Genomic DNA, 25300 nt, shown 5'->3' on the forward strand with positions numbered 1-25300 from the left:
AGGCTGGGCATGGTGGCTCACTCCTGTAATCCCAGCACTTTGGGAGGCTGAGGAGAGCAGATCACCTGAGGTCAGGAGTTCGAGACCAGCCTGGCCAACATAATGAAACCCCGTCTCTACTAAAAATACAAAAAATTAGCTGGGTGTGGTGTCACGCACCTGTAATCCCAGCCACTTGGGAGGCTGAGGCAAGAGAATCGCTTGAACGCCGGAGGCAGAGGTTGCAGTGAGCTGAGATAACACCACTGCACTCCAGTCTAAGCGACAGAGCAAGACTCCATCTCAAAAAAAAAAAAAAAAGTTTGTATATAATTAAATTCCAAATGAGCAGTACTGTCAATAAATTTTATAGTTATTTGGAAAATCATTAGGCCAAATGGAAATGTTTCTCATACAGTGGGCTCAAAACCAAATACGTTGATTCAGTGAATTTATGAACAGGTAAGGATCCAGGATCTGGCTCTTAATGCTAAGTAGAATTTGAATTCGTGGAGAGAAAGAACAAGGCCATTTTAAGTAGAGGGAACAACATAAGGAAATGTGAAAAACAAACATATTAAAAGGATAATAAAATTCATCACGAGTCAAGAGTTAAGTTTGGGAAAAGTGAGTTGGTGATTAGATTATGAAGAATTTGAATTGTGAGGCTAAGGTATCTAAAGTATTTGAACATTATAATTACTGGTGAGCCATAGAAAATGATATTGAACATTTGTGTGGACATGTGGGCAATAGAATATAGTGCTTAAGAGTATGAGCTTTGGAGCAAAACTGGGTTCAAATCCTAGCTTAGCTCAGTAACTAAGGAAATGACAACCTCTCTGTGCTCTAGTTTCCTAATCAAATGGAGATAATGTTTTTTAACTCAAAGAGCCATTGTGATGGTTAAATGAATTACCAATTATTCTATGTAAAAATACTGAGAACAGTGCTTAGCACATAGTAAGCGTTCCATAAATATTAACTATTGTAATTTATATGACACTTAAATTTTCACACTACTTTCGTGTGTACTGTTCCTTCTCATTTTCATGGCAACTCTGTGAGGTAGGTATTACTATATCCAGTTTAATAATGGAGTAAATGAAGCCAAAGAGGTTTTGTCATGCCAGATCCCCAACTGACAGAACTGATCACATGATTCTAAGCCACTTCACCATGATTCTTTGTAATCTAAAAAACTAGTGGAACAATGGGATGACATGCTGAAAGTCAAGTTTTGGGAAATTATTCTAGTGACATTCTGCAGAGTAAAACGAAGACGAGAAAGAACCCACAGGCGACTTTATAAGGCTCTTAAAATAATCTAGGTTTGCCCAGGCGGGGTGGTTCACACCTGTAATCCCAACACTTTGGGAGGCCAATGTGGGTGGATCATGAGGTCAGGAGATCAAGACCATCCTGGCCAACATGGTGAAACCCTGTCTCTACTAAAAATACAAAAATTAGCTGGGCGTGGTGGTGCGTGCCTGTAATCCCAGTTACTGGGGAGACTGAGGCAGGAGAATCACTTGAACCAGGGAGTCGGAGGTTGCAGTGAGCCGAGGTCACGCCACTGCACTCCAGCCTGGCAACAGAGTGAGACTCTGTCTCAAAAAGATAGATAGATAGATAGATAGATAGATAGATAGATAGATAGATAGATAGATAGATAATCTAGGTTTAGGTTTTATTTATGAAAAATTTCTATGCCAGGGCTATATCATTGAGAATGAAGACAAAAGATTATTAATTCAAGGGATGTTATGAATTTTATAACTAACCAATATATTAATATTCTTTCAGCTGTATTTAAACTTGAAACAGATAGAAGTATATGGCCCTTGATAAGAATCTATCGGGGTGGCTTTCTTCTGATTGAATTCCTTTTTCTACTGGGCATCAACACGTATGGTTGGAGACAGGCTGGAGTAAACCATGTACTCATCTTTGAACTTAATCCGAGAAGCAATTTGTCTCATCAACATCTCTTTGAGGTAATCAAAGCAAGGCATAACACCTCATGAATGTAGTTTGCATTAGCTATATAGCTATCTGGTTTAGTGGGTACTTAAATCCATCTTCTACTTGAAGAGGATTATTAGCTTAATAACTAATCATGTTTCTTACTTTTGTTTTATTAAAGATATTTTAAGTAATGGTAAAAGTAAAAATAACAATTTTCTCTATCTTTCTGTCTTCCCCATCCTTTACTAGATTGCTGGATTCCTTGGGATATTGTGGTGCCTGAGCCTTCTGGCATGCTTCTTTGCTCCAGTTAGTGTCATCCCCACATATGTGTATCCACTTGCCCTTTATGGATTTATGGTTTTCTTCCTTATCAACCCCACCAAAACTTTCTACTATAAATCCCGATTTTGGCTGCTTAAACTGCTGGTAAGTCCAGAAACTTGTGTACCACTTTTAGAGTGGTGTATTGATTATTGACTTCCTCTAAGATAAAACCAAGGCTGCTAGGTTGTACAACTGCAGAGGCCATGGTTCACATTATAGTTTATGTGAGTGGTGCCCCTGCTCCAGGGCAAAGAATATAGTGTAACTGATAGCCCTGAAGTTATGCAACTTGGAGGCCCTGGGAAAAAGCACTCATGTATATTTTCCTCCTGAGATCGAGTATCAGGTGGCCAAATATTGAGATGATTTTGTAAATTATAAACATTTTTTACTTCGTTTAACTAGCTGTGATAAGATATAGAACTTTGTAAGTTTCCTTCCCCCAAAAAAATGTGGTAAAAGAATTATTTTCCTATTAAGTTAATGTGAATATCAACCGAACATTTTAGGAAAGATTTGTTCTCTAAAAGCAGTAGGAATATCTTACCAGATTATCAAGTTTAATTTGAAAAATTGACTTTGGGCTGGGCACAGTGGCTCACGCCTATAATCCTAGCACTTTAGGAAGCCAAGGCGGGTGGATCATCTGAGGTCAGGAGTTTGAGACCAGCCTGACCAACATGGTGAAACCCCGTCTCTACTGAAAACTCAAAATTAGCTGGGGGTGGTGGCACATGCCTGTAATCCTAGCTACTTGGGAGGCTGAGGCAGGAGAATCGCTAGAACCCCAGAGGTGGAAGTTGCAGTGAGCCGCGATTGTGCCACTGCATTCCAGCCTGGGCAACAAGAGCAAAACTCCATCTCAAAAAAAAGAAAAAGAAAAATTGACTTTGATTCTTGTTTATAATAAGTTCTTTTTTTTCTTCCACTTTACCTGTCTCTTAATGATCTCAAAATCATTTAGCCTCAGCAGTGAAATAAAATTTTCTGCAAAACTGTAAAGCTTTCTCCTGTAAAGATAACTCTGGAAGGGGACTTCTGTTTACTTGTAAATTGAGCCAGCTCTTTTTGAAAATCATTTGAGGCCAAGTGCAGTCGCTCATGCCTGTAATCCCAGTATTCGGGAGGCTGAGGTGAGTGGATCTCTTGAGCCCAGGAGTTTCAGACCAGCCTGGGCAACATGGTGTAAAGCCTGTCTACAAAAATTTAAAAATTAGCTGGGTGTGATGGTGCATGCCTGTAGTCCCAGCTACTCGTGATGCTCAGGTGAGAGGATTGCTTGAGCCAGGAACGTCAAAGCTGCAGTGAACCGTGTTAGTGCCACTACACTCCCAGCCTGAGCAACAGACTGAGACCCTGTCTCTAAAGAAAAAAAGAAGGAAAGAAACAAAGAAAGTAAATCAATTGAGAAAACTTTCGTATGATTATTTCTTAGATTATGAATTACAGCTAACAATAAAGATTAGTGATTAAATTGACCAATCTCTATAAAAATTTTCAGAATTACTCTATTTTCTCACCTCTTTTTCACTTTATAAATATACTTCCTTGAAAACTGTAGTTCCTATTGTTTTTCTTTTGTATGTCCCTTATGTTAGCAAAGGTTTTTTTGTTCTTAGCCAAACATAACAATTTTTTTTTAATCTGAAGACATAAAATATGGCTTTCTATTAAGAAAAACTGTAGAACCAGGTGCAGTGGCTCACGCCTGTTGTCCTAGCACTTTGGGAGGCCGAGGTGGGTGGATCACCTGAAGTCCGGAGTTCAAGACCAGCCTGGCTAACATGGCGAAACCCCGTCTCTACTAAAAATATAAAAATTAGCCAAGTGAGGTGGCACGTGCCTGTAATCCCAGCTACTCAGGAGGCTGAGGCAGGAGAATCGCTTGAACCCAGGAAGCAGAAGTTGCAGTGAGCCAAGATGGTGCTGCTGTACTCCAGCCTGGGCGACAGAGCGAGATTCCTTCTCAAAAAAAAAAAAAGATAGGGTCTTCTTTGTTGCCCAGGCTTGTCTCAAACCTGCTGGCTTCAAGTGTTCCTCCCACCTTGGCCTCCCAAAGTGCTGGGTTTACAGGCATGAGCCACTGTGCCTGGCCATAAAATTATTTTTAAATGAGACTTTGGAAGATTCAGAAAACTCAAGTTTTACTATGATTACATAATTACAGTAACAGGATAATATAGTTGTGTACATTGTGTGCTAAGTGAACACTTCCCCAGTGTATCCTTTGTTTAAATAGCAAGCTGTGATTCATGCATGACCAGTTACTCTTATTAGTAGAATGATTGCCCATTGAGTAGACATTTATTTGTGTATCTGCTATGTTTTTGTTAATAAATGAGGACTTGTTGATGGAATAGGTTGACAATGGTATAGGCAGTAATAGAATAATAAAATGCACTATCAGATACGGTGAAATATAGAAGGAAGTATTTCCTTCTATATTTGTGGTTTGTTGTTTTTGTAGTAACTGTTATAAACAGAACAATGTTACCATTTATAGATAATTTTAGTATTAATTGACCTGCCGACTTATTTTAATTTAAATCTCACTGGGAAAACTTACCCTTAGATTGATTCCTAGTGAATTAACAAGAATGTGTCCACTCTAGTTATGTTTTTCTGATACCGCTTTTTAAAAGCTTCATCCTAAAGTAAAAGTACATTTCTTTCTTATTTTCTTTAATTTTTTTTTTTTGAGACAGGGTCTGGCTCTGTTGCCCAGGCTGAAGTGCAGTGGCGTGATCTCAGCTTACTGAAACCTCCACCTCCCAGGTTCAAGTGATCCTCCTACCTCAACCTCTCCAGTAGTTAGGACCACAGGTGTGTGCCAACGTACCTGGCCAATTTTTTGTATTTTTAGTAGAGATGGGGTTTTGCCATGTTGCCCAGACTGGTCTGGAATTCCTGGGCTCAAGTCATCTGCCTGCCTTGCCTCCCAAAGTGCTGGGATTACAAGTGTGAGCCACCGCACCCAGCCTTTTCTTTAATTTTTAGTGAAAAAAGCACATATGTCGTTTAGCCATAGTGGTAGGCACTGGGTGCCATTTATATCCATATTTATATTGGAATCTATGGAATTGATATATGCTATGCTCCCAAAAACAAAGCTAAAAAAATTTATAAGAAATTGATTTATTTTGATATGAATATTGTATGCCAAATTAGTACAGATTAGTTACATCCATTAGGTTATACTTTCGCTCCTTAAATCTATATGTACCTCAATCAGAAATCTAATTAGGTAGCATAAACAGTGCCTCAGATTTTCTAAACAAAAATATAAATTTTAACTCACTATATAAAAAGTAAGCTAATTAAAAATTTTAAATTATAGTCCTTTGTTATATAATTTAGACATCAGTTTTTACCAAGTTTCTTTAGTTCTATAGTAAAAATTTTACACTTTTCTATTAGAAGAATAGAGAGGTGTTCTCATTTAGTAACTACTTTATGTATTTTAATTTTAAAAATAACCCACAAGTTGGAGCTGCTATTAATCCTTGTTTTATAAATGAAGAAACCTACATTCAGAGAAGTTAATTAACTTGCCCAAGGTCACATAGCTGGTAAGTGATGAAGATGAGTTATGAACCCAGGCAGTTAGGCTTTATAATCTGTACTCTTAAACACTAACATTTAACACTTAGCCCTATTAGTCACTTATGTTAGATGTTTAACTTTGACCTAGTGGATCAAACTAGTAGAATATAAAAATCAAATTTGAGGCCAGGCACAGTAGCTCATGCCTGTAATCCTAGCACTTTGGGAGGTGGAGGTGGGAGGATCGCGTAAGCCCAGCTGGTTCGAGACCAGCCTGGGCAACATGGCAAAACCCTTTCTCTACAAAAAATGAAAAATTAGTGGGGGCATGGTGGCACGCATCTGTAGCCCCAGTTACTTGGGAGGCTGAGGGAGGAGGATCGCTTGAGTCCAGCAGGTTGAGGTTGCAATGAGCAGAAATTGTACCACTGCACTCCATGAAAAGTAGAAATTAAAACTTCATCTTCTTAGCTATTTTTCAGTATTAACTTAAAAGAGGATGTTAACATGTTCTTTGTAATAACTTAGTGGCTTTTTTGTGTAGGTGGTAAAATATCAGCTATCCAGAATTGTCTCTGGCTTTCGTAATACTGTTACTCTAGGAATTGTCACTTTAATCAAAATCACAGGGTAGAAGTGGACAAGTTGAAAGGCCTTATCCAGATTAAGAAGAGAAGGAGGAACGAGTTGCAGAATTCTCTCTTAGAAGGCGAAATCAGATAAATCTAGAATGAATTTGACTGTGTGTAAATGTCAGTGAGTTGAGTATGATCTGTTTATGTTCTCCCTCTCACCCTGCCTCTGACAGAGTGACTTCTTCTTTTCTCTGTATTTCCAGGGTATTTTGTGTGTATCTCTATAATATGGTGCTATAATTATACCTTTATGTATTTATTTGCCCAGCTAGACTGTGGATCATTAAGGCCTGTAAGCTGCAGTGCCTGACATATAATAAATACTTGATAAGTCTTTGTTAAATACATGAATGACTGTAATTATATTCTTTCCTTCATTGGTTATATTAACATTTACTACTCCCTTCTTCCTTTTTTCATTTTCTCTTCTTGTAAATTTTCCCTTTTTCTCAGTTTTTTTTTTTTTTTTTTTAATTTTCATGTCACTCCTATCCTTTTTCAGTCCCATCCCACCATCCCTTTTTTCCTTATTTAATGCATTACCTCCCTCTTCTGCTCTTATGGAGATTTTCTGAATTAGCCAGATTTTGAGGATGGGGTTGGCAGAGTGTGAGAGTAATGATAGTCTGTCTCATGTCAGTTTTAAAGAAATTTGTCCTAGGCTACCAGTTTCATAATAGTTCATGATTAGAGATGGATTTAGACTTCCTGATCCTTTGGTGTTATATCCTAAATTATTCTACATTTCTGTCACTTTGAATCCTTTAAGTCCATTCTGCACCCTAGAGTTTCTTAAAATATTACAAAAACTGGTGCCAGAACTTCTTCGTGCATAGATGACTACCATCCTACACTCCCCCTCTTCCTCACAAAAAGTTTTTCTTTATCGGGAGCTTATGGTTGCAAATGGTATAGATTGTCTCTCTGGTTTGTTGGACTCATGGAAAGAGTATGAGAGTGGTTAAGAGACTGAGCCATGGAATGAAAGTATATCAGCACCAGAAAATAATGTCTCGAAGCCTGTATGATATCCCACAGACACCTGGTCTAGCTTCCAAAGCTCCAAGAAAGTACCCATCATAGGTAGTAGACATCCAGGATTGAGTCATTATATGACCATTTAGCTCCCTGAAACAATAACGATAAATATTTAGAGAAAGAGTAGAAAGATCCAGCCAAGTCTGAGAAGAGAGTTACAGACTCCCAAGTAGAGTATGTCTATGAAATGAATATAACCAGATCGCCAGAGCTAGGGATTAGATTCATTTTCTCAAAACTTCTACTTACTCAGAATTTCTTGTTTCAGGAGTCACATTTCCTACTGTATAAGATAAAAAGGGGTCCTTTAGCATGAGGATTAAGGCTTCCTTCACCCCATCTTCACTTCACACAATGCTTATCAAGACCATCTGCACGATTTGAGCCTATTTCTGGTAATTGCATTGGTACCTACTTCCCTTCTCTGCAATGCCAAGATTTCCCTTTGTAGTGATAAACAGGCTTCCACAGAATATGTTAGGAAGAGTCTGTGTCAGTCTTCTGTAAAATGGGGATACGAATAGTTCCTAGCTCATGGAATTGTTATGAAGATTGAGTTAATGCCTGCATAAGCCTTGAAGAAAATACACTGCATGAGTTACTGCCCAATACATTTAATACATTTATCATGTGTTCAGAACAGTGGGAAGAGGGCTGATTTTTATGGTGTAATTTCAAGATGAACAGTCATTACCATGTCATTAGTGAAAAGAAAGTGGCTTTGGTTAGAGAATGAGGCATGCCTCAGATGGAGTACCATCCTTTCCTACCTATCCTCTGTAAGCAAAGAAGAGTTTTGTATTCAGTTAGCTAAGATGGAGAACAGTCTAGAAATTATAGCACTTGCCATTCCAGCAAAACTTCCTAACTTTAGAGCCTCTCAGTGCTTCTATCTTTTGCTGCTCTGTGCTTTCAAATTCAACTCTTCCCACCTCTTTGCTTTCTATTTTCTTTTTCCTTTTCTTTTTTTTTTTTTTTTTTTGATACATGGGTGAATTTTTTTTTTTTTTTTATACTTTAAGTTCTGGGGTACATGTGCAGAACATGCAGGTTTGCTACATAGGTATACATGTGCCATGGTGATTTGCTGCACCCATCAACCCATCATCTACATTAGGTATTTCTCCTAATGTAATCCCCCCCCCTGCCCCCCACTCCCCAACATGCCCCAGTGTGTGATGTTTCCCTCCCCATGTCCATATGTTCTCATTGCTCAACTCCCACTTACGAGTGAGAACATGCAGTGTTTGGTTTTGTGTTCGTGTGTTAGTTTGCTGAGAATGAAGCTTTCCAGCTTCATCCATGTCCCTGCAAAGGACATGAACTCATCCTTTTTTATGGCTGCATAGTATTCCATGGTGTATATGTGCCACATTTTCTTTAACCAGTCTATCGTTGTTGGGCATTTGGGTTGGTTCCAAATCTTTGCTAGTGCCGCAGTAAACATACATGTGCATGTGTCTTTATAGTAGCATGATTTATAATCCTCTGGGTATATACCCAGTGATGGGATTGCTGGTTCAAATGGTATTTCTGGTTCTAGATCCTTGAAGAATTGCCACACTGTCTTCCACAATGGTTGAACTAATTTATACTCCCACCAACAGTGTAAAAGCATTCCTGTTTCTCCACATCCTCTCCAGCATCTGTTTCCTGACTTTTTAATGATCGCCATTCTAACTGGTGTGAGATGGTATCTCATTGTGGTTTTGATTTGCATTTCACTAATGACCAGTAATGATGAGCATTCTTTCACATGTTTTTTGGCTGCATAAATGTCTTCTTTTGAGAAATGTCTGTTCATATCCTTCACCCACTTTTTGATGGGTTTTTTTTTCTTGTAAATTTAAGTTATTTGTAGATTCTGGATATTAGCCCTTCGTCAGATGGATAGATTGCAAAAATTTTCTCCCATTCTATAGGTTGCCTTTTCACTCTGATGATAGCTTCTTTTGCTGTGCAGAAGCTTTTTAGTTTAATTAGATCCCATTTGTCAATTTTGGCTTTTGTTGCCGTTGCTTTTGGTGTTTCAGTCATGAAGTCTTTGCTCATGCCTGTGTCCTGAATAGTATTATCTAGATTTTCTTCTAGGGTTTTTATGGTTTTAGGTCTTATGTTTAAATCTTTAATCCATCTTGAGTTAATTTTTGTATAAGGTGTAAGGAAGGGATCCAGTTTCAGCTTTCCACATAGGCTACCCAGTTTTTCCAACACCGTTTATTAAATAGGGAATCCTTTCCCCATTGCCTGTTTTTGTCAGGTTCATCAAAGATCAGATGGTTGTAGATGGTGTGGTGTTATTTCTGAGGCCTCTGTTCTGTTCCAATACATGCTGTTTTGGTTACTGTAGCCTTGTAGTATAGTTTGAAGTCAGGTAGCGTGATGCCTCCATCTTTGTTCTTTTTGCTTAGGATTGTCTTGGCTATGCAGGCTCTTTTTTGGTTCCATATGAACTTTAAAGTAGTTTTTTCCAATTCTGTGAAGAAAATCAATGGTAGTTTGATGGGGATAGCATTGAATCTATGAATTACTTTGGGCAGTATGGCCATTTTGACAATATTGATTCTTCCTATGCATGAGCTTGAGTGTTTTCCCATTTGTTTGTATCCTCTCCTATTTCCTTGAGCAGTGGTTTGTAGTTCTCCTTGAAGAGGTCCTTCACATCCCTTATAAGTTGTATTCCTAGGTATTTTATTGTCTTTGTAGCAATTGTGAATGGGAGTTCACTTATGATTTGTCTCTCTGTCTGTTATTGGAAGCACTAAACGTGTAAAGAAACAACTGGTACTAGCCACTGCAACAACATACCAAAACGTAAAGACCATCGACATTATGAAGAAACTGCATCAATTAATGGGCAAAATAACTAGCTAGTGTTACAGTGACAGGATCAAATTCACACATAACAATATTAACCTTAAATGTGAACAGGCTAAATGCCCCAGTTAAAAGACACAGACTGGCAAATTGGATAAAGAGTCAAGATCCATCAGTGTGCTGTTTTCAAGATACCCATCTCACATGCAAAGACACACATAGGCTCAAAATAAAGGGCTGGAGGAAGATTTACCAAGCAAATGTAAAGAAAAAAAGAAAAAAAAAAAAAAACAGGGGTTGCAATCCTAGTCTCTGATAAAACAGACTTTAAACCAACAAAGAACAAAAGAGACAAAGAAGGGCATTACATAATGGTAAAGGGGTGAATTTATTTCTTAAGATTTGAGTGCAGACTTAAAAACGAGGACAAAGCTTTTCATCAAGAATAAACACAAAAGCTAAACAGTTCTTCAGTCATGCATTTCAACAAAAAGTACAAATATGAATACATTATAATTTTTAACTGCATTTAAAAATTAAAATATTTCTCTCCAAATCCAAAACAGTACACAGTCTTTAATCTGTTCTCATCTTTTTTAGATGAATTATAAACATTTGTCATATGCTATCTGGAAAATATAGACAAGAATTACTAATCAGTTCTTTATGATCAAAGAAACATTATTCTCCTTAACTGTGACTTTTTGAATCATTTATCTGTATTTCAGTTCAGAAATACCATACAATTACACCTCCACTCTAGAGAAAAAAAGAATGAATACAAATATCAAGGAGGTAGGAACGTTCATGGAATTAAAGCAAAAGTCACAAGTGTTTGACTTAGAAATGTACATGTTGTAATGATTTTTTTTTTTTTTTGAGACGGAGCCTCACTCTGTCCCCAGGCTGGAGTGCAGTGGCATGATCTTGCCTCAGTGCAGCCTCTGCCTCCCAGGTTCAAGCAATTCTCTTGTCTCAGCCTCCCAAGTAGCTGGGGACTACAGGTGGCCACTACCATGCCCAGCTAATTTTTTGTATTTTAATAGAGACAGGGTTTCACCACGTTGGCCAGGCTGGTCTCGAACTCCTGACCTCATGATCCACCCACCTCGGCCTCCCAAAGTGCTGGGATTACAGGCGTGAGTCACCACACCCACCCCTGTAATACATTTTTAAAGTACAACTTTAGTTGATGGCTGACATGTATGTAATAATTGTCAACAATTTAAACAGGTGTAGAAATGTGAGATCAAAATCTTTAGGCTTAAATACTTGAAAAGTCACTATGAATATGGAAAGATTTGTTTACATAAACATGTATATTTTTAGATGAAAAATCGGGGTAGTGGCATCTCCCTGATCCCTTAACAATATTTGGATTTTTGCAAAGAATTAGCAGCACCCATGCTTTATGTTTTCTAACTATAGTTATTCCTGCTTTTTTTTCCTCCTTTACTTCCTTTCTTAGTTATCCATTCATCTTATTCCTTTCACTGCTAATTCTCAACCTAGTCACTGTTGCCAGGTCTCTGCGTTTATGATTGGTTCTTTGGTTTCCATTTTATCAACTAATCATGCTGAATGGTCAGACATGAAATAGAGACATTTAATACGACTTTTCTTGTTTCTACGTTTTCTGATTTTTTTTTTTTCTTTCAGTTTCGAGTATTTACAGCCCCCTTCCATAAGGTAGGCTTTGCTGATTTCTGGCTGGCGGATCAGCTGAACAGCCTGTCAGTGATACTGATGGACCTGGAATATATGATCTGCTTCTACAGTTTGGAGCTCAAATGGGATGAAAGTAAGGGCCTGTTGCCAAATAATTCAGAAGGTAGGGTATGAATTTGCATCTATACTACTAAATCGCTGGTGTAAACCAAGAAATATTGGGAAGGATAAATGAGAAAGTTAAGGTCATGATGAAAACTTACCCAATAATATTATAAACTTAATTTAATGTACTTGGCATTCTGTTAGCAGTCTCCTTATCTGATATAATTTGGCTTTTAAATTATGCATTAGGATTTCGTCTGTCCATTTGCCAAGAGATTTACAACTTACACTTAAAGAATTCGAAAACTTTTTTCTAGCACATTGGTAGTTATATTGCAAATGCTTTCATGCCAACAATTTGTTGTCACACTATTGCTGTATAATGTAACATAGATACCAGTGATCAAAAATACTGATTATTTAGAAATCGATCAAGTGCTTTGAGAGTAACTACAGATTGCTTTTTAATTCTTACTTGGGATGTTATTTTTCTTCTGGCTGTTTCCGCACCCCATCCCCCCTTAGTTTATGCCAGCAGTTCAAGTTATTAAGGAATTTTGCCTTCATGACAAAGATCTAATTTAGATAGAATATGTAACATGTGACTAACGAAAGCTAATGATGAAGCCGATGCTGACACATTCTTATTGATTGCCAGTGGATCACAATTCTGTTGTAGGTTGATCACACTCAATTCTGAATTTCAGAATTCAAGGAAAAATTGATTTACCAACTCCATTCTTATTTAAACACACAATTTGTTCTTGGTTTAAAAAAAGAGGGGAGGTGGGTGTACAAGAGCATGTGCTCTTGGGTGTCTTGTGTTGTGGTGGTTTGGAATTCACAAAATTGTCTAGAATCACTGGTGATACTTGTCGGTTTTCCAGATGTTTCAAATTACAGAGCCAACCCATTTTTTCCTCCTTCTATTAGTATATTCATCTTCTAATTTTCTTACAGTTTTATCACACTCCAAAGAAAGTGATTCTTGGACAGATATCCATAAATCTAAGAGCAAATTTCCCCACTAGTTCCCCCACAACATATTTTACCTTCTCTCCTTACCTATCACTAAAAAGCTTGAGAATAGATTGGGCACAGTGGCTCACACCTGTAATCCTAGCAGTATAAGAGGCTGAGGTGGGCAGATAACTTGAGGTCAGAAGTTTGAGACCAGCCTGGGCAACATGGCGAAACCCCATGTCTACTAAAAATACAAAATTAGTTGGGTGTGGTGGTATGTACCTGTAATCCCAGCTACTCAGAAGGCTGAGACAAGAGAATCACTGGAACCGGGAGGCAGAGGTTGCAGTGATCTGAGATTGTGCCACTGCACTCCAGCCTGGACCACAGAGCGAGACTCAGTCTCAAAAAAAAAAAAAAAAAACTTGAGAATATAATAGTTGCAAAGAAGAAAGTGATTCTGAAGGTTTCTTGCTTTTTTAGACTTGATATTAGCTACACTATATGGCTAAATGATGTGAACAAGTTATTTTTTTCAATGGTAATTTTTCTTTTTTGAAATCTTCACAGAATCAGGAATTTGCCACAAATATACATACGGTGTGCGGGCCATTGTTCAGTGCATTCCTGCTTGGCTTCGCTTCATCCAGTGCCTGCGCAGATATCGAGACACAAAAAGGGCCTTTCCTCATTTAGTTAATGCTGGCAAATACTCCACAACTTTCTTCATGGTGACGTTTGCAGCCCTTTACAGCACTCACAAAGGTATTCTGTGATTGACTATGAAGAGATTTTTTTAAACCTGGATTTTTACTACCTGACTCTATTTCTTACTCTGGCTACTTTTCCGTTTGTCATGCTCTTTTTTTTCCACTGAAATTTCAGTTCCTTCAGTTATATCAGTTTGTTCTTGAATGCAGTTTTAGTCTCATTCCAGTATCTACTGATAAAGTGCCATTGAAAAGAAGCACAGTCACCCAGAATAATAATTTGTGATAATGTTTAAAATTCTGAATTATGTTTAATGGGTTCAATCTATGGATATCTTGGGTTTCCATTTGTTTTTAGACTTCCTTGTTCATTAATGAGGTTGGGAAATGGCTTGGTGAAAAAAAAATTCCCTGTGGCAATCAAGTATATTTTTAATCGCTCTCCTTCACCAAGTAGTAAGAATTGTTTCCAGCCCATTTAACTGCAAATTGAGTTCTCTGATTCCTCTAGTTTCTCATCTCCATGGCAACCTATTATTACTTGAGACTGCTTTTCTGTTGAGAAGAGAAAAGGCTTTTAAGTTCTGAGTCACATGCAGCCACTCCTTTTGAATTTTTAACCTTTTTCCAAGAACTGTCAGTCAACAGTCTCACTTCCTTTTAGTAAAATACATTCCATCTTTGTCTTTTTAAGTCAATATCAACCAACACCTTAGATGCTGCACTTTCTCATCTGTAGGTTGTAAAGAGATGTTACTAATTGAAATTATTAGTTATTTTTAAATACTTTGCAAAATTTTTTTTCAGTGATTTTTTTTTTCTTAACTGAGAGACTGTATTTTAGGAGCTTTGGCCAGTGCTACAAAATTGCTATTAATCTAAAGTGTGTCTAACGGTCATAAAAGATCAGAACATTTCTTCAATAAAACCTTGAGATTTGATGCAGCAGATGATATTTATAATATAATTCCACTTTTTGCAGTAGATTCTGTGGTTGGAGTAGGATTGATAAATGTAGCCAATAATTTTACCACCATGTAGGCATTCTTATTAAATGATATAATTTAAATATGTCAGTGAAGGAAACACATCCCCAAAGTTGCAATAATTTTAACTCATACTGTGGAATGCTGTTGTTAAGTCCAGGCATGTATCATAATTCAGGAGGTTGTTACTAGAGAATTTATAAATTGGGCAACTGATTTAATACATGGTGTTTATGACTCCATTTACTAAGTTATAAAGATCCCTTTACTTTTCTTCCATCCCAGGTAAAAATGAGTACTGTTTTTCGGTTGAATATTTTAGAACATAATATACCTTTAACTGCAGTTGACCCTTGAACAACTTGGAGATTAGGGGCACCAACCTTGCACACAGTTGAAAATCCACAGATAACTTTTAACTTCCAAAAACACTACTAGTAGTTACCATTGACTGGAAGCCGTACTGATAAAATAAATGGTCTATTAACACATATTTGGTATGTCATATGTATTATATATTGTACTCTTATAATCAAGTAAGCTAGAGAAAATAAAATCTTATTAAGAACATCATAAGGAAAAGAAAATATCTTTCCTATTCATTAAGTGGAAGTGGATCATCATGAAGGTCTTCATCTTTGTCATCTTCACATTGAGTAGGCTGAGGAGGAGGAGGAAAAGGAGGGGTTGGCAGAAGAAAATTTGTATGTTAAGCGGACCTATGAAGTTCAAACCCATATTGTTCAAGGGTCAACTGTATACTGACAGTATTCAGTAAAAAGCTGAAGATCCAAATTCTTCAAATCTGTGAACAGTCCAAATCTAAAACGTCTAAACTAAAAAAGTAATAGTTTAGATAGTATTGTGGGCTTAAGACATTTCTTATTCACATACTTCTTGAAAGAATTTTATAAACCGTATTACCTTTTGGACATTTTTAAGTTTACAACTGAAATTTTTCATCTTAAGTTTAAATAATTACAAAAGATACCGTTTCAGTGTATTTTAAATGTTCACATTTTAAAATAAAACTGCCAAATATTTCTGTTGTGCAATAGTCAGAAAATTTCCATCTCTTTGCTGTTGAACTATAATGTATCTTTATTTTAATGTAATATATTTTGTTTTAATGACTTGTCTGCTACATAAACATGTAAATTGAAATTAAATTATTTCTGTCACTAAGAGATTAATTTGTTTTCTGTTCTGGGTTGTAATTACCATTACCCTGATTATTACCTACAGTTGATCAAAGCAACATTATAAATGTATTACACATTTAATTTTTATAAGTAATTGTTGCAGATAAACATTTCTTAATGAGATAAATTTATGTTATTACTATTTCCTTTTTCAGTTTTTATATAAGTAAACTCAGAAATCTTTTGGCTATGTGGATGAGAATAGAAGGAGTTTCGTTGTTGCAGTATCACACAGTTTTATGAGTTCAGTCAGTTATTTATGGGTTATTTACCCAATTCTGAGTTATTTGTTCAAAAAATTGTATAGTGATCTGTCATCAATAAATATTTTTAATAATTAGATTTTCTTGGTTGAAAGCAAAGAGTTGAAAATAAAGCAAATAATTGAATATAAACTGAATGAAAAAGGATTTGATAACCAGCCATTGGAGTCATTAACTTTCTAACCTAGACAGTAGACCATCCTATGATTATTAATTTTAGAAGCTCTTTGTCTAATGCAACATATGCAAATAATTGTTAGGAAAATAAAAATATTGTTAATTTCAGTACACATTTGCCAGTGCAATATTTTGTGATGAAATACTTTTATCATATTCTTTAAATGTGCTTTTGCAAAAAATCTGGAACTTCAGATTACACTCATCTGGGCTATGGAAAATATCTGCAGTATACCTGTAGGTGAGGAAAAACTTACTTCTCTACCCTCTTAAGTAATTGGGGCCTGCAAATGAAATTGACAACAGATAGATTAATAAAAGAAAAGGTTTGTTATATACACAGAGGTCTTCATGGAAAAGAAGACCCAAAAGAAGTGTTTAGACTAGGGGTTGGAGGGGGCTTGTATACCATTTTTACAAAGAATGATAAATTGTGAAAAAGTAAGTTTAGACAAAGGTAGGGGGTTGGGCTTCTGGATGGTAAATTGTGAAAAGGTAAATATATGGGGATTCTAATGAAAGAAAAGGATTAGTTAGTAAGGTTTGTTATGCATACCAAAGTTGGTGTCTTCTCCATTGATAAGCGTCATCTCTGGTAAAGAAGTGTTGCCCTCCTCTTCCTAGTATGGGAATGACAGTGTCACCTTTAGAAATGGAAATTGATATTACATTTACAAAAGGAATTTATGCCCTGCTTTTAGACAAAAAGAGGGAGGGCAGCTATATTTCCCTTCATCTGAGGGTTTCTTAGTTACCTGCAGCTCAAAATAATCCTTATGCCAAAGTGGCATATTTGGGGGTGGCATACTCTGATCCTCTTCATCCCCTAATTGGGAAATCAGTCAGACAAGTGGAAAAAATTTTGACTTCAGGTTAACATATTTATGTGTGTGTATGTGTGTGTGTATGTGTGTGTGTATATATATATATAAACTGGACAAAATTTTTTGCCCACAGTAAAGGTTTTTTAAAAACCAGAAACAAAAATATTTTTTAGATGGACCATTGGTTATGTATCTTAATCATACTGCTAAAATAAAAAAAAAACCTTATAGTTACTACATGTTAAATATTCATATCAGTAAAATTTTTAACTAAAAAGCTTAAAACAGAGGAAAAATTTGAAATACATATATATGTATATATATCCATGTGTAAGCACCTCATTCCTTCATTTTAGTTCTGAGTTAGGTGCATGACCAGGTAGATAGGTAGACAGGCAGGCAGAGCAAGCATACATTCAGCAAGTACTTACTAAGAATATTTTATGTAACATGCCATGCTAAGCACTAAAAATATAGCCACAAAACACAACACAATTCTTGCCCTTAATAATTTATAATCTAATGGGGGAATAGACAAAGTAAAAAGGCATTAATTGGTTCTTAATACTATTGCTAAGTATAGTGCTTTAGACATGGCTAAAATGGTAAATTTTATTTGTTTTTACCACAGTTTTTTTAAAAGGCATAAAAATAGAGTATAAAGAGTTAAGCAGGGTACCGAAAGAACCCCCAGCACAGGTCTCTAACTCAAGGCCTCAGGATGAGAGGAAGACTTCTGGAGGTAACATCTAAGCTATATCCTATTGTTTATATTAAGTTTAGGAGGTTTCTAGTTACCCTGTTATGTGCCTTGCTCAAGGCCATGTAATTTGTGAGTGATGGAGGTGTAGTATTTCTCAGTTATATTCTTCAGCCTAGGGATTTTTTTTTTTTTTCAGACAAAGCGACATCTTTAAAGTGGAGATAATGGTACCTATTCTGTTTGTTTCACAGGTGTGTTTTAAGGAGTAAATAATAGAGTGCACATGAAATCCCCTTAGACTCTTAACATGCTACGTAAAGGGAATTTATGATAAAATGAAATATTTTCTTTGCTGACTAGAGCTGCTATATGTGTGTCTTCCTTTACAGTCTTTTAAAGAGAAACCCTTAATGATTGTCTTGGCCGGGGACTTGCACAGGGCAAGTATCGATTAGAAATGTGTTTGGCTTTTTGCCCAAGTAACATAGCTACTTACTCACTGAACACTATTCAGTACTCACTGTCAAAGTTTTTTAAAAACCAGAAACAAAACCACTTTTTAGATGGACCATTGGTTATATATCTTAATCATATTGGTAAAATAAAAAAACTTATAGTTGCTACATGTTAAATATTCATATCACTAAAATTTTTAACCAAAAAGCTTATAATCAAGGGAAAAAATTGAAAAGACAACTCAGAGGAACCATTGACAGAAAATTGGACATTGAATATTGATCAGAAGTAGAATTTGTTAAAGAACATGGGAAATGGGAAAAATAAAAACATCAAATAAGTGGAATTTGATTTCTATTATTTTCTTGGATAATATTCCAAGAGAAAAGGCACTAGAAAACATGGGCCTTAGAGATAATCATTAAGCCAAAAGAATAGATTCAGTGTGATTACTTGGGTAGATACTTTTCTATGAAATGTATGTGTACTGTTACAAAGGATAAATTTTAGAGGGGCAAGGAGTAAAAGACGGTGAGGTAACCTTGTTCCAATTCAGAGATCTGAGTCTTTTCAAAGAACTAGCCTGCAAGAGTTACCATAGCAACAGCATTATATTAGGGGCATTTTCAAGATTGTTTCAGAGTGTCTCATGTTTTGCTGCATGATTTGTAAAAATGGAGGTGTAAGAGTTAACTGTGTGCCTAGAATCATTTTTTGGAAAGTAAGGGAGGAGGTTGGAGGTTTAGGCAGCCCATTTGAGGGAAATTAAGGATGATAATATTGCAGCTAGCCCTCACTTATATTAAAAAGGAAGACACATTTGAAATATTTCAGTATATTTTTTCTATCATTGATTTTAGAAACAAAGGAATTTAGCTAGTAGCCAGTCTCCATATTTTAAGAATTCACATTTCATTACATGGCTAAATTTGAAGGCAACTCCTACAAGTATTTTGTTGGAATTGGGATTGGAGGAGGCACGAACGTGTTTTAAATGGTTTTTGTGTGTCCTTGAGGTTTCTTGGCTTTGGCAAAGAAAAGCCTGTGGGAGGTACAATAATAGAAAAGGCCATTATGTTGTTATTTCTAAGTGGTTGTTGAGGGAGAGCATTTCATTAGATTTTCTATTTTTCATTTACAGTTTCTAACATTCTAAAATATTTGTAAATTTTTAGTGGTTTAGTTAGTTCTTTGTTACTCTTTGATTTCGTATTTTACTTTAGACTTTTTGTTAGTGTTCGCTAAAAAGCATTTGCTACTAGACTTTATAAAATACTTGGAACAAAGGAGTATTCTCGGCACAATTAAGAGTTCATTTATGTCTGTGCGGTTGTTTTCCAGTGCCCAGATCTTTCTAGATCCCTTCTTGTTTAACATTCTCTAACGGCTGCTGTGCTCCCTAATGAGGATCCCTCAGTAGTAGCTCAGGGCCTTCAGTGCCTATCATTGTTTGAATGAGCACGCATAGTCCTGAAGTGCTTCCTCCCTGGGGTATGACCAGTTTATTACCCTCTTTCTACCCTGGATAATAGGCTGTTATGCCAGAATTTCCACATTTTAGTCTTCTTATACTATAATAGAAACAGTAATTGTTTTTCATTCTCTAGGGAAATTTTTGTTTCATTAACTTCAAAAAAAAAAGATATACACACATTTTTAAAAACTCATTTGGATAAATGCTCTCATTCTTGGCTTACTATTAAAGTAGCTCAAATTTTTAACTCTTTCGAAATTGATATATTTCTGCTGTAATTTCCTAGCCTAACTAATAATGCAGAAAATAATCAAATTATTTTAGAATTTATCTTAACAATATTTGCTTAAGAACTGCTGATGCCATAAAGCCAAATATGAGACTTTTTTCCTGATTATTAATTTTACTTTAATTCAACAAATATTTCTTGAGTGGTTTTTATCTACTTGGCATTGTTAATTTTAAATGGTTTTATAATTATATCCCATCTTAAATTGCTTTTAAAATATTAATTATAGCTTTGAATAAATTAAATTTCCTTTGCATCTTCTTTGTTACTTAAAGAAAAGAATTAAAAAAAAAAGAACACATGCTTACACCCTATACCATTTTGGTAGTCTTATCTCTAGTCACCTTTGTTTTCTTAATTGCTCTTAAAACTGATAGATGTAATTGGCATTTCTACATAAATTATGTTGCTTTTGGAACACTCGTGGACAAAAATTTAAAGTTTAAAAAGTCTCTACTATTTTATTGCTTAGAAATTGAGAGAGGATCTGTGATGTTTAAAAGAAATAGTTGACCGGGCATAGTAGCTCACACCTGTAATCCCAGCACTTTGGGAGGCTGAGGCAGGTGGATCACGAGATCAGGAGTTTGAGACCAGCCTGGCCAACATGGTGAAACCCCATCTCTCCTAAAAATACAAAAATTAGCTGAGTGTGGTGGCAGGCACCTGTAATCCCAACTACTCGGGAGGCTGAGGCAGGAGAATCATTTGAACCTGGGAGGCGGAGGTTGCAGTGAGCTGAGATTACGCCATTGCACTCCAGCCTGGGCGACAGGGCAAGACTCCATCTAAGAAAAAAAGAAATGGTTGAAAATTTTTTATACAAGAGTTTGTCTGATTGAAGAGAAATGTAAAGACCAATTGCTTGAAAGTTGAATTTTTAATTTTCATTTTAATTTACATATTTTATATTATACATAATTTTACATGAGAAAGCTATGGTGAAACGTATAAACATCAGAAAATATCATATCTAGGTATTTACAGCAAAAAGAAAGAGAAAAAAATGAGCAGGCAAATGTACTTACAGACCTTGAGTTCCTGCTAAGTATATGGTACTCTAAGGAACACAGTAGATTGTATGTGACTCTCTTTCCCTTAGAGTTTTATAGTATAATACAGTAAATGTACTCATCGGCTATTAACAGCGTAATAAACCAACCCAAAACTCAGTAGCTTAAAAACAGCTTTAATCCATTCTTGCTTATGCATCTGTAGGTCAGCTGGGAATTGACTGGACTAGGCTGGGCTCGGCTGGATAGCCTTCAGGCTGCTATTCTGGCAGGGTTTGGCTCTTCACTGCAGGTTGGGTTTGGGTCTATTTCATGTGTTTTCATTCTGGCGCCTCAATTGAAAGAGCAGCACTTACCCAGGGGAAACTCTTCACATGGCACTGACAGAAACAAGACCTATTACACAAATTTTAAGCCTCTGCTTGCTTCATATCTGCTATCCTCCAAAGGCCATTGCAACTGCTAGGCCAAAGGAAGTCACCAAACCCTACATTAATGGGGCAAGAAAGTATACTTCTGCCATGGAAAGAGGGATGGGCTGAAAGGGAGAGAAGAGTTTTAAAATGTAATCTAATCTACTATGATACAGAAAACAATTTAAACTGATTTGTCTAAAGTGGCAAAGGACTTAAAACAGTTAATTTTGTAGAATAAACGTAACTAATAAACATGAAAAATTTTCCACTTTGGTAATAAAAACAAATATAAATTAAGATAATATTTAATCGAAGAAGTGATGATGCCTATCACTGGCAAGGGTACGGAGAGATGAAAACTCATTCTGTTGATAGAGTATAAATTTGTAAGCAATTTGGGAATTCTGTTGAATCTTAAAATCATTCATACCTTTTGATCTAGTAACTACATTTCCACAACTTTTTCCTAAATAGAGAATTGAGCAAAAATCAATGTATCTGAAATAATCTAACAAATGTTCAGCAATAGAATAGTTTACTTACAGTAACTGCATAGTTTGTGAAATATTATACAGTGGCTTGTTAAAAGTCACACAGTGCACCTGCAAATAGTAGATGAAGAATAATGATTGTGTGTGTGTGTCTGTTTTCACAGATAGTCTTGCTCTATCACCCAGGCTGGAGTGCAGTGGGTAGCTTGGTCATATCTCACTGTAGCCCCAAACTCCTAGGCTCAAGGGATCCTCCCACCTCAGCCTCCTGAGTAGCTGAGACTACAGGGTTGTACTACCATGCCCAGCTAATTTTTTATTGTTGTTTTTAGATAGAGGGTCTCACTACTGTTTCCCAGGCTAGTCTCAAACTCAGTCTTCCAAAGCTGGGATTGCAGGCCTGAGCCACTTCGCCCAGCTGACACACTTTAATTAAGAGCAATGTGGACTCGGCCAAAATTTGAAAATAGTTTCTCTGCCAGAAAATCGAAAGTCATTCTTGAATTGGAGGGAAACAAAACTAACATATTAATGTTGTTTCAAGTGATGACAGAATAGTTTGACATGATTAATTTGCTTTGTGTTGTATCCTTTTTTAGGTCTTAAGAAATATCAAGGGGGCTGGGCACGGTGGCTCACACCTGTAATCCTAGCACTTTGGGAGGCCAAGACAGGCAGATTACCTGAGGTTGGGAGTTCAAGACCAGCCTGGCCAACGTGGCAAAACCCTGTCTCTACTAAAAAATATAAAAAATTAGCCAGGTGGAGTGGCGCGCACCTGTAATTCCAGCTACTCAGGAGGCCAAGGCAGGAGAATCGCTTGAACCCGGGAGGCGGAGGTTGCAGTGAGCTGAGATCACGCCACTACACTCTAGCCTGGGCTACAGAGTGAGACTTTGTCTCAAAAAAAAAAAAAAAAGAAAGAAATATCTAGGGTAGTTAGGGTAATTTGTTAAAGCTGGCTAGCAATTTTCTCAATTTATATTGTTAATAAATAAGGAATGTTGTGAACATGCTTCTTAGAATGTAATGAACAAAAGACTAGTGGGCTAATGTTGAATTTCTTGTTTGTTTGTTTTTGTTTTTGTTTATTTTTTTTTTTTTTTTTGAGATGGAGTCTCGTTGCGTCACCCATCCTGGAGTGCAGTGGCACGATCTCGGCTCACTGCAATCTCCGCCTCCCGGGTTCAAGCGATTCTCCTGCCTCAGCCTCCTGAGTAGCTGGGATTACAGACACCCACCACCACACCCAGCTAATTTTTGTATTATTAGTAGAGACGGGGTTTGACCATGTTGGCCATGCTGGTCTCAAACTCCTGACCTTACCTCAGGTGACCTGCCTGCCTCGGGCTCCCAAAGTGTTGGGATTACAGGTGTGAGCCACCGTGCCTGGCTAATACTTAATTTCATTGATACTTTGGATAGGTATAAGATACGGTTTTCATGAAAATATTCAGAGTGAAGAAACTTTTCGTACACTACACACGGTATTTTCTTCACATAGTAAAAAAAAAAAAAAAAAAAAAAATGGTGCCACTTAATAGGAAGGAAAATAAAACATCTACCTAAATATCTCATTGATAAGTAGCATTTGTATTTATACTTGTTCCTCTCCTGTGGGCTCCTCAGGCCTCTCTCTAAATACTTTTTAGTTGCTTCTGAATAATACCTCAGAACATACTTCTTTTAAAGGTAGAATTGTACTACTTGTAACTATTTTATCCTTACCAGGAATCTTCTCAAACAAAGTAAATATCTCCCAAACAAAGCAGAATATTGAAATCTACACAACACATTTCATAGCTGGTGTAGAAAAGACTGAATCACTGAAGAAAATTAGGCAGAAACTCTAAGATCTGTTATATAGTCTTCTCACTTATGAATATTAGACATTCTATTTCCTTTCTCAATACCTGAAAAAGTTGATATTTGAAATTAATTTTTAAATCTGTCATTAAACTTTCTATTGCAGAAAGTAGTATTTCTTACCTAAAGAGCAAATACCTCCCTCTTCTCAATTTGATCGACTCCTCTGCCAGTAAGAATTTTAAAAGCACCATCTTAGTGAAAGGCACGTGTTCACATTGAGAACTAGAATATGGACTTTGGAGTTAGGACTAGGTTAATTTAGCCACTTACTAATTATGTTACCCTGAGAAAGTGACTAGATTTCTTTGATTTAAAATTAGTAAAATTGAGATAATAATTCCCACCTCATAAGTTTATTATAAAGATTAAGTTGTGTAAGTACACTGTAACTGGTGTTAATTGGTATTGATAATCCTCTCCACCATCAGTGATGAAAGCGTGAAAAAACTCACATGCAAAATATTAGGGAAGGGGTTTTAGTTATAGATGTAGAAGAATTTAAAGTAATTATGAGTAAATGTCTAAATAAAATGGACAATTTATTTTTAGGAAATTAGAAATTAACAAAATAAAAAGACAGACACTCTAAATTATGGACTAAGAACTACTGCAGGAATAGGGAAAGTTGTCTTTAAAGTGTCAGACCACAGTGTTTTCACAAGTGAAACTTTGTAAAACCTTTCAAACCTTCAAGGAATGGTTTGTGCCATTTAAACTGTTTGGAAATGTAAAAGGAAAGCATCTTATTTCTCTTTACAAAACTAGCATAATTCTGAAAAATATCACACTCAATAAAGCTGTAGTCTAATGTTACTTATTAATATACATATAAAAATTCTTAAAAAATTGATACAAGATAATTATACATATAGGGTACATAGTGATATTTCTGTATATGTGATCAGATCAAAGTGATTAGGATATCCATCTCAAACATTTATCATTTGTGTTGGTAACACTCACTATCCTTCTAGCTATTTGAAACTATATATTATTGTTAACTGTAGTCATCCTACTGTGGTATAGAACACTAGAACTTACTGCTCCTATCTAGATGTAATTTTGTATCCTTTAACAAATCTCTCCCTATCCTTCTCTCCCCTATGCTTCCCAGCTTCTTGTAACCTCTGTTGGACTTTGTACTTCTATGAGATTAACATTTTTAGCTTCTACATACGAGTGAGACCATGTGGTGTTTAACTTTCTGTGCCTGGCTTATTTCACATAATGTAATGTACTCCAGTTCCATCTGTTTTGCTGGGAATTACAGGATTTCATTCTTTTTATGGCTGAATAGTATGCCATTGTGTGTATATACACCACATTTTCTTTATCCATTTATCTGTTGTTGGACACCTATGTTGATTTTTTTATCTTGGCTATT

The 25300-nt window shown here is 36.2% G+C and overlaps 1 protein-coding gene across 3 annotated transcripts in view; it reads left to right on the forward strand.

Annotated features, from left to right (window-relative positions):
• XPR1 (xenotropic and polytropic retrovirus receptor 1) overlaps positions 1-25300 on the forward strand; it is a 255184-nt gene that overhangs the window by 193597 nt on the left and 36287 nt on the right. For 2 of the 3 annotated variants that reach the window (XM_055255271.2, XM_055255273.2), the window contains exons 8-11: positions 1786-1976; positions 2197-2376; positions 11967-12138; positions 13614-13808. In XM_055255271.2, coding sequence (XP_055111246.1) covers positions 1786-1976; positions 2197-2376; positions 11967-12138; positions 13614-13808 — 738 coding nt within the window. The remainder of the gene's footprint in view (positions 1-1785; positions 1977-2196; positions 2377-11966; positions 12139-13613; positions 13809-25300) is intronic. The other variant, XM_055255272.1, reaches the window with a different exon arrangement.

This window comes from Symphalangus syndactylus, chromosome 12 (assembly GCF_028878055.3).
Source record: "Symphalangus syndactylus isolate Jambi chromosome 12, NHGRI_mSymSyn1-v2.1_pri, whole genome shotgun sequence".
Lineage (NCBI taxonomy): Eukaryota > Metazoa > Chordata > Mammalia > Primates > Hylobatidae > Symphalangus > Symphalangus syndactylus.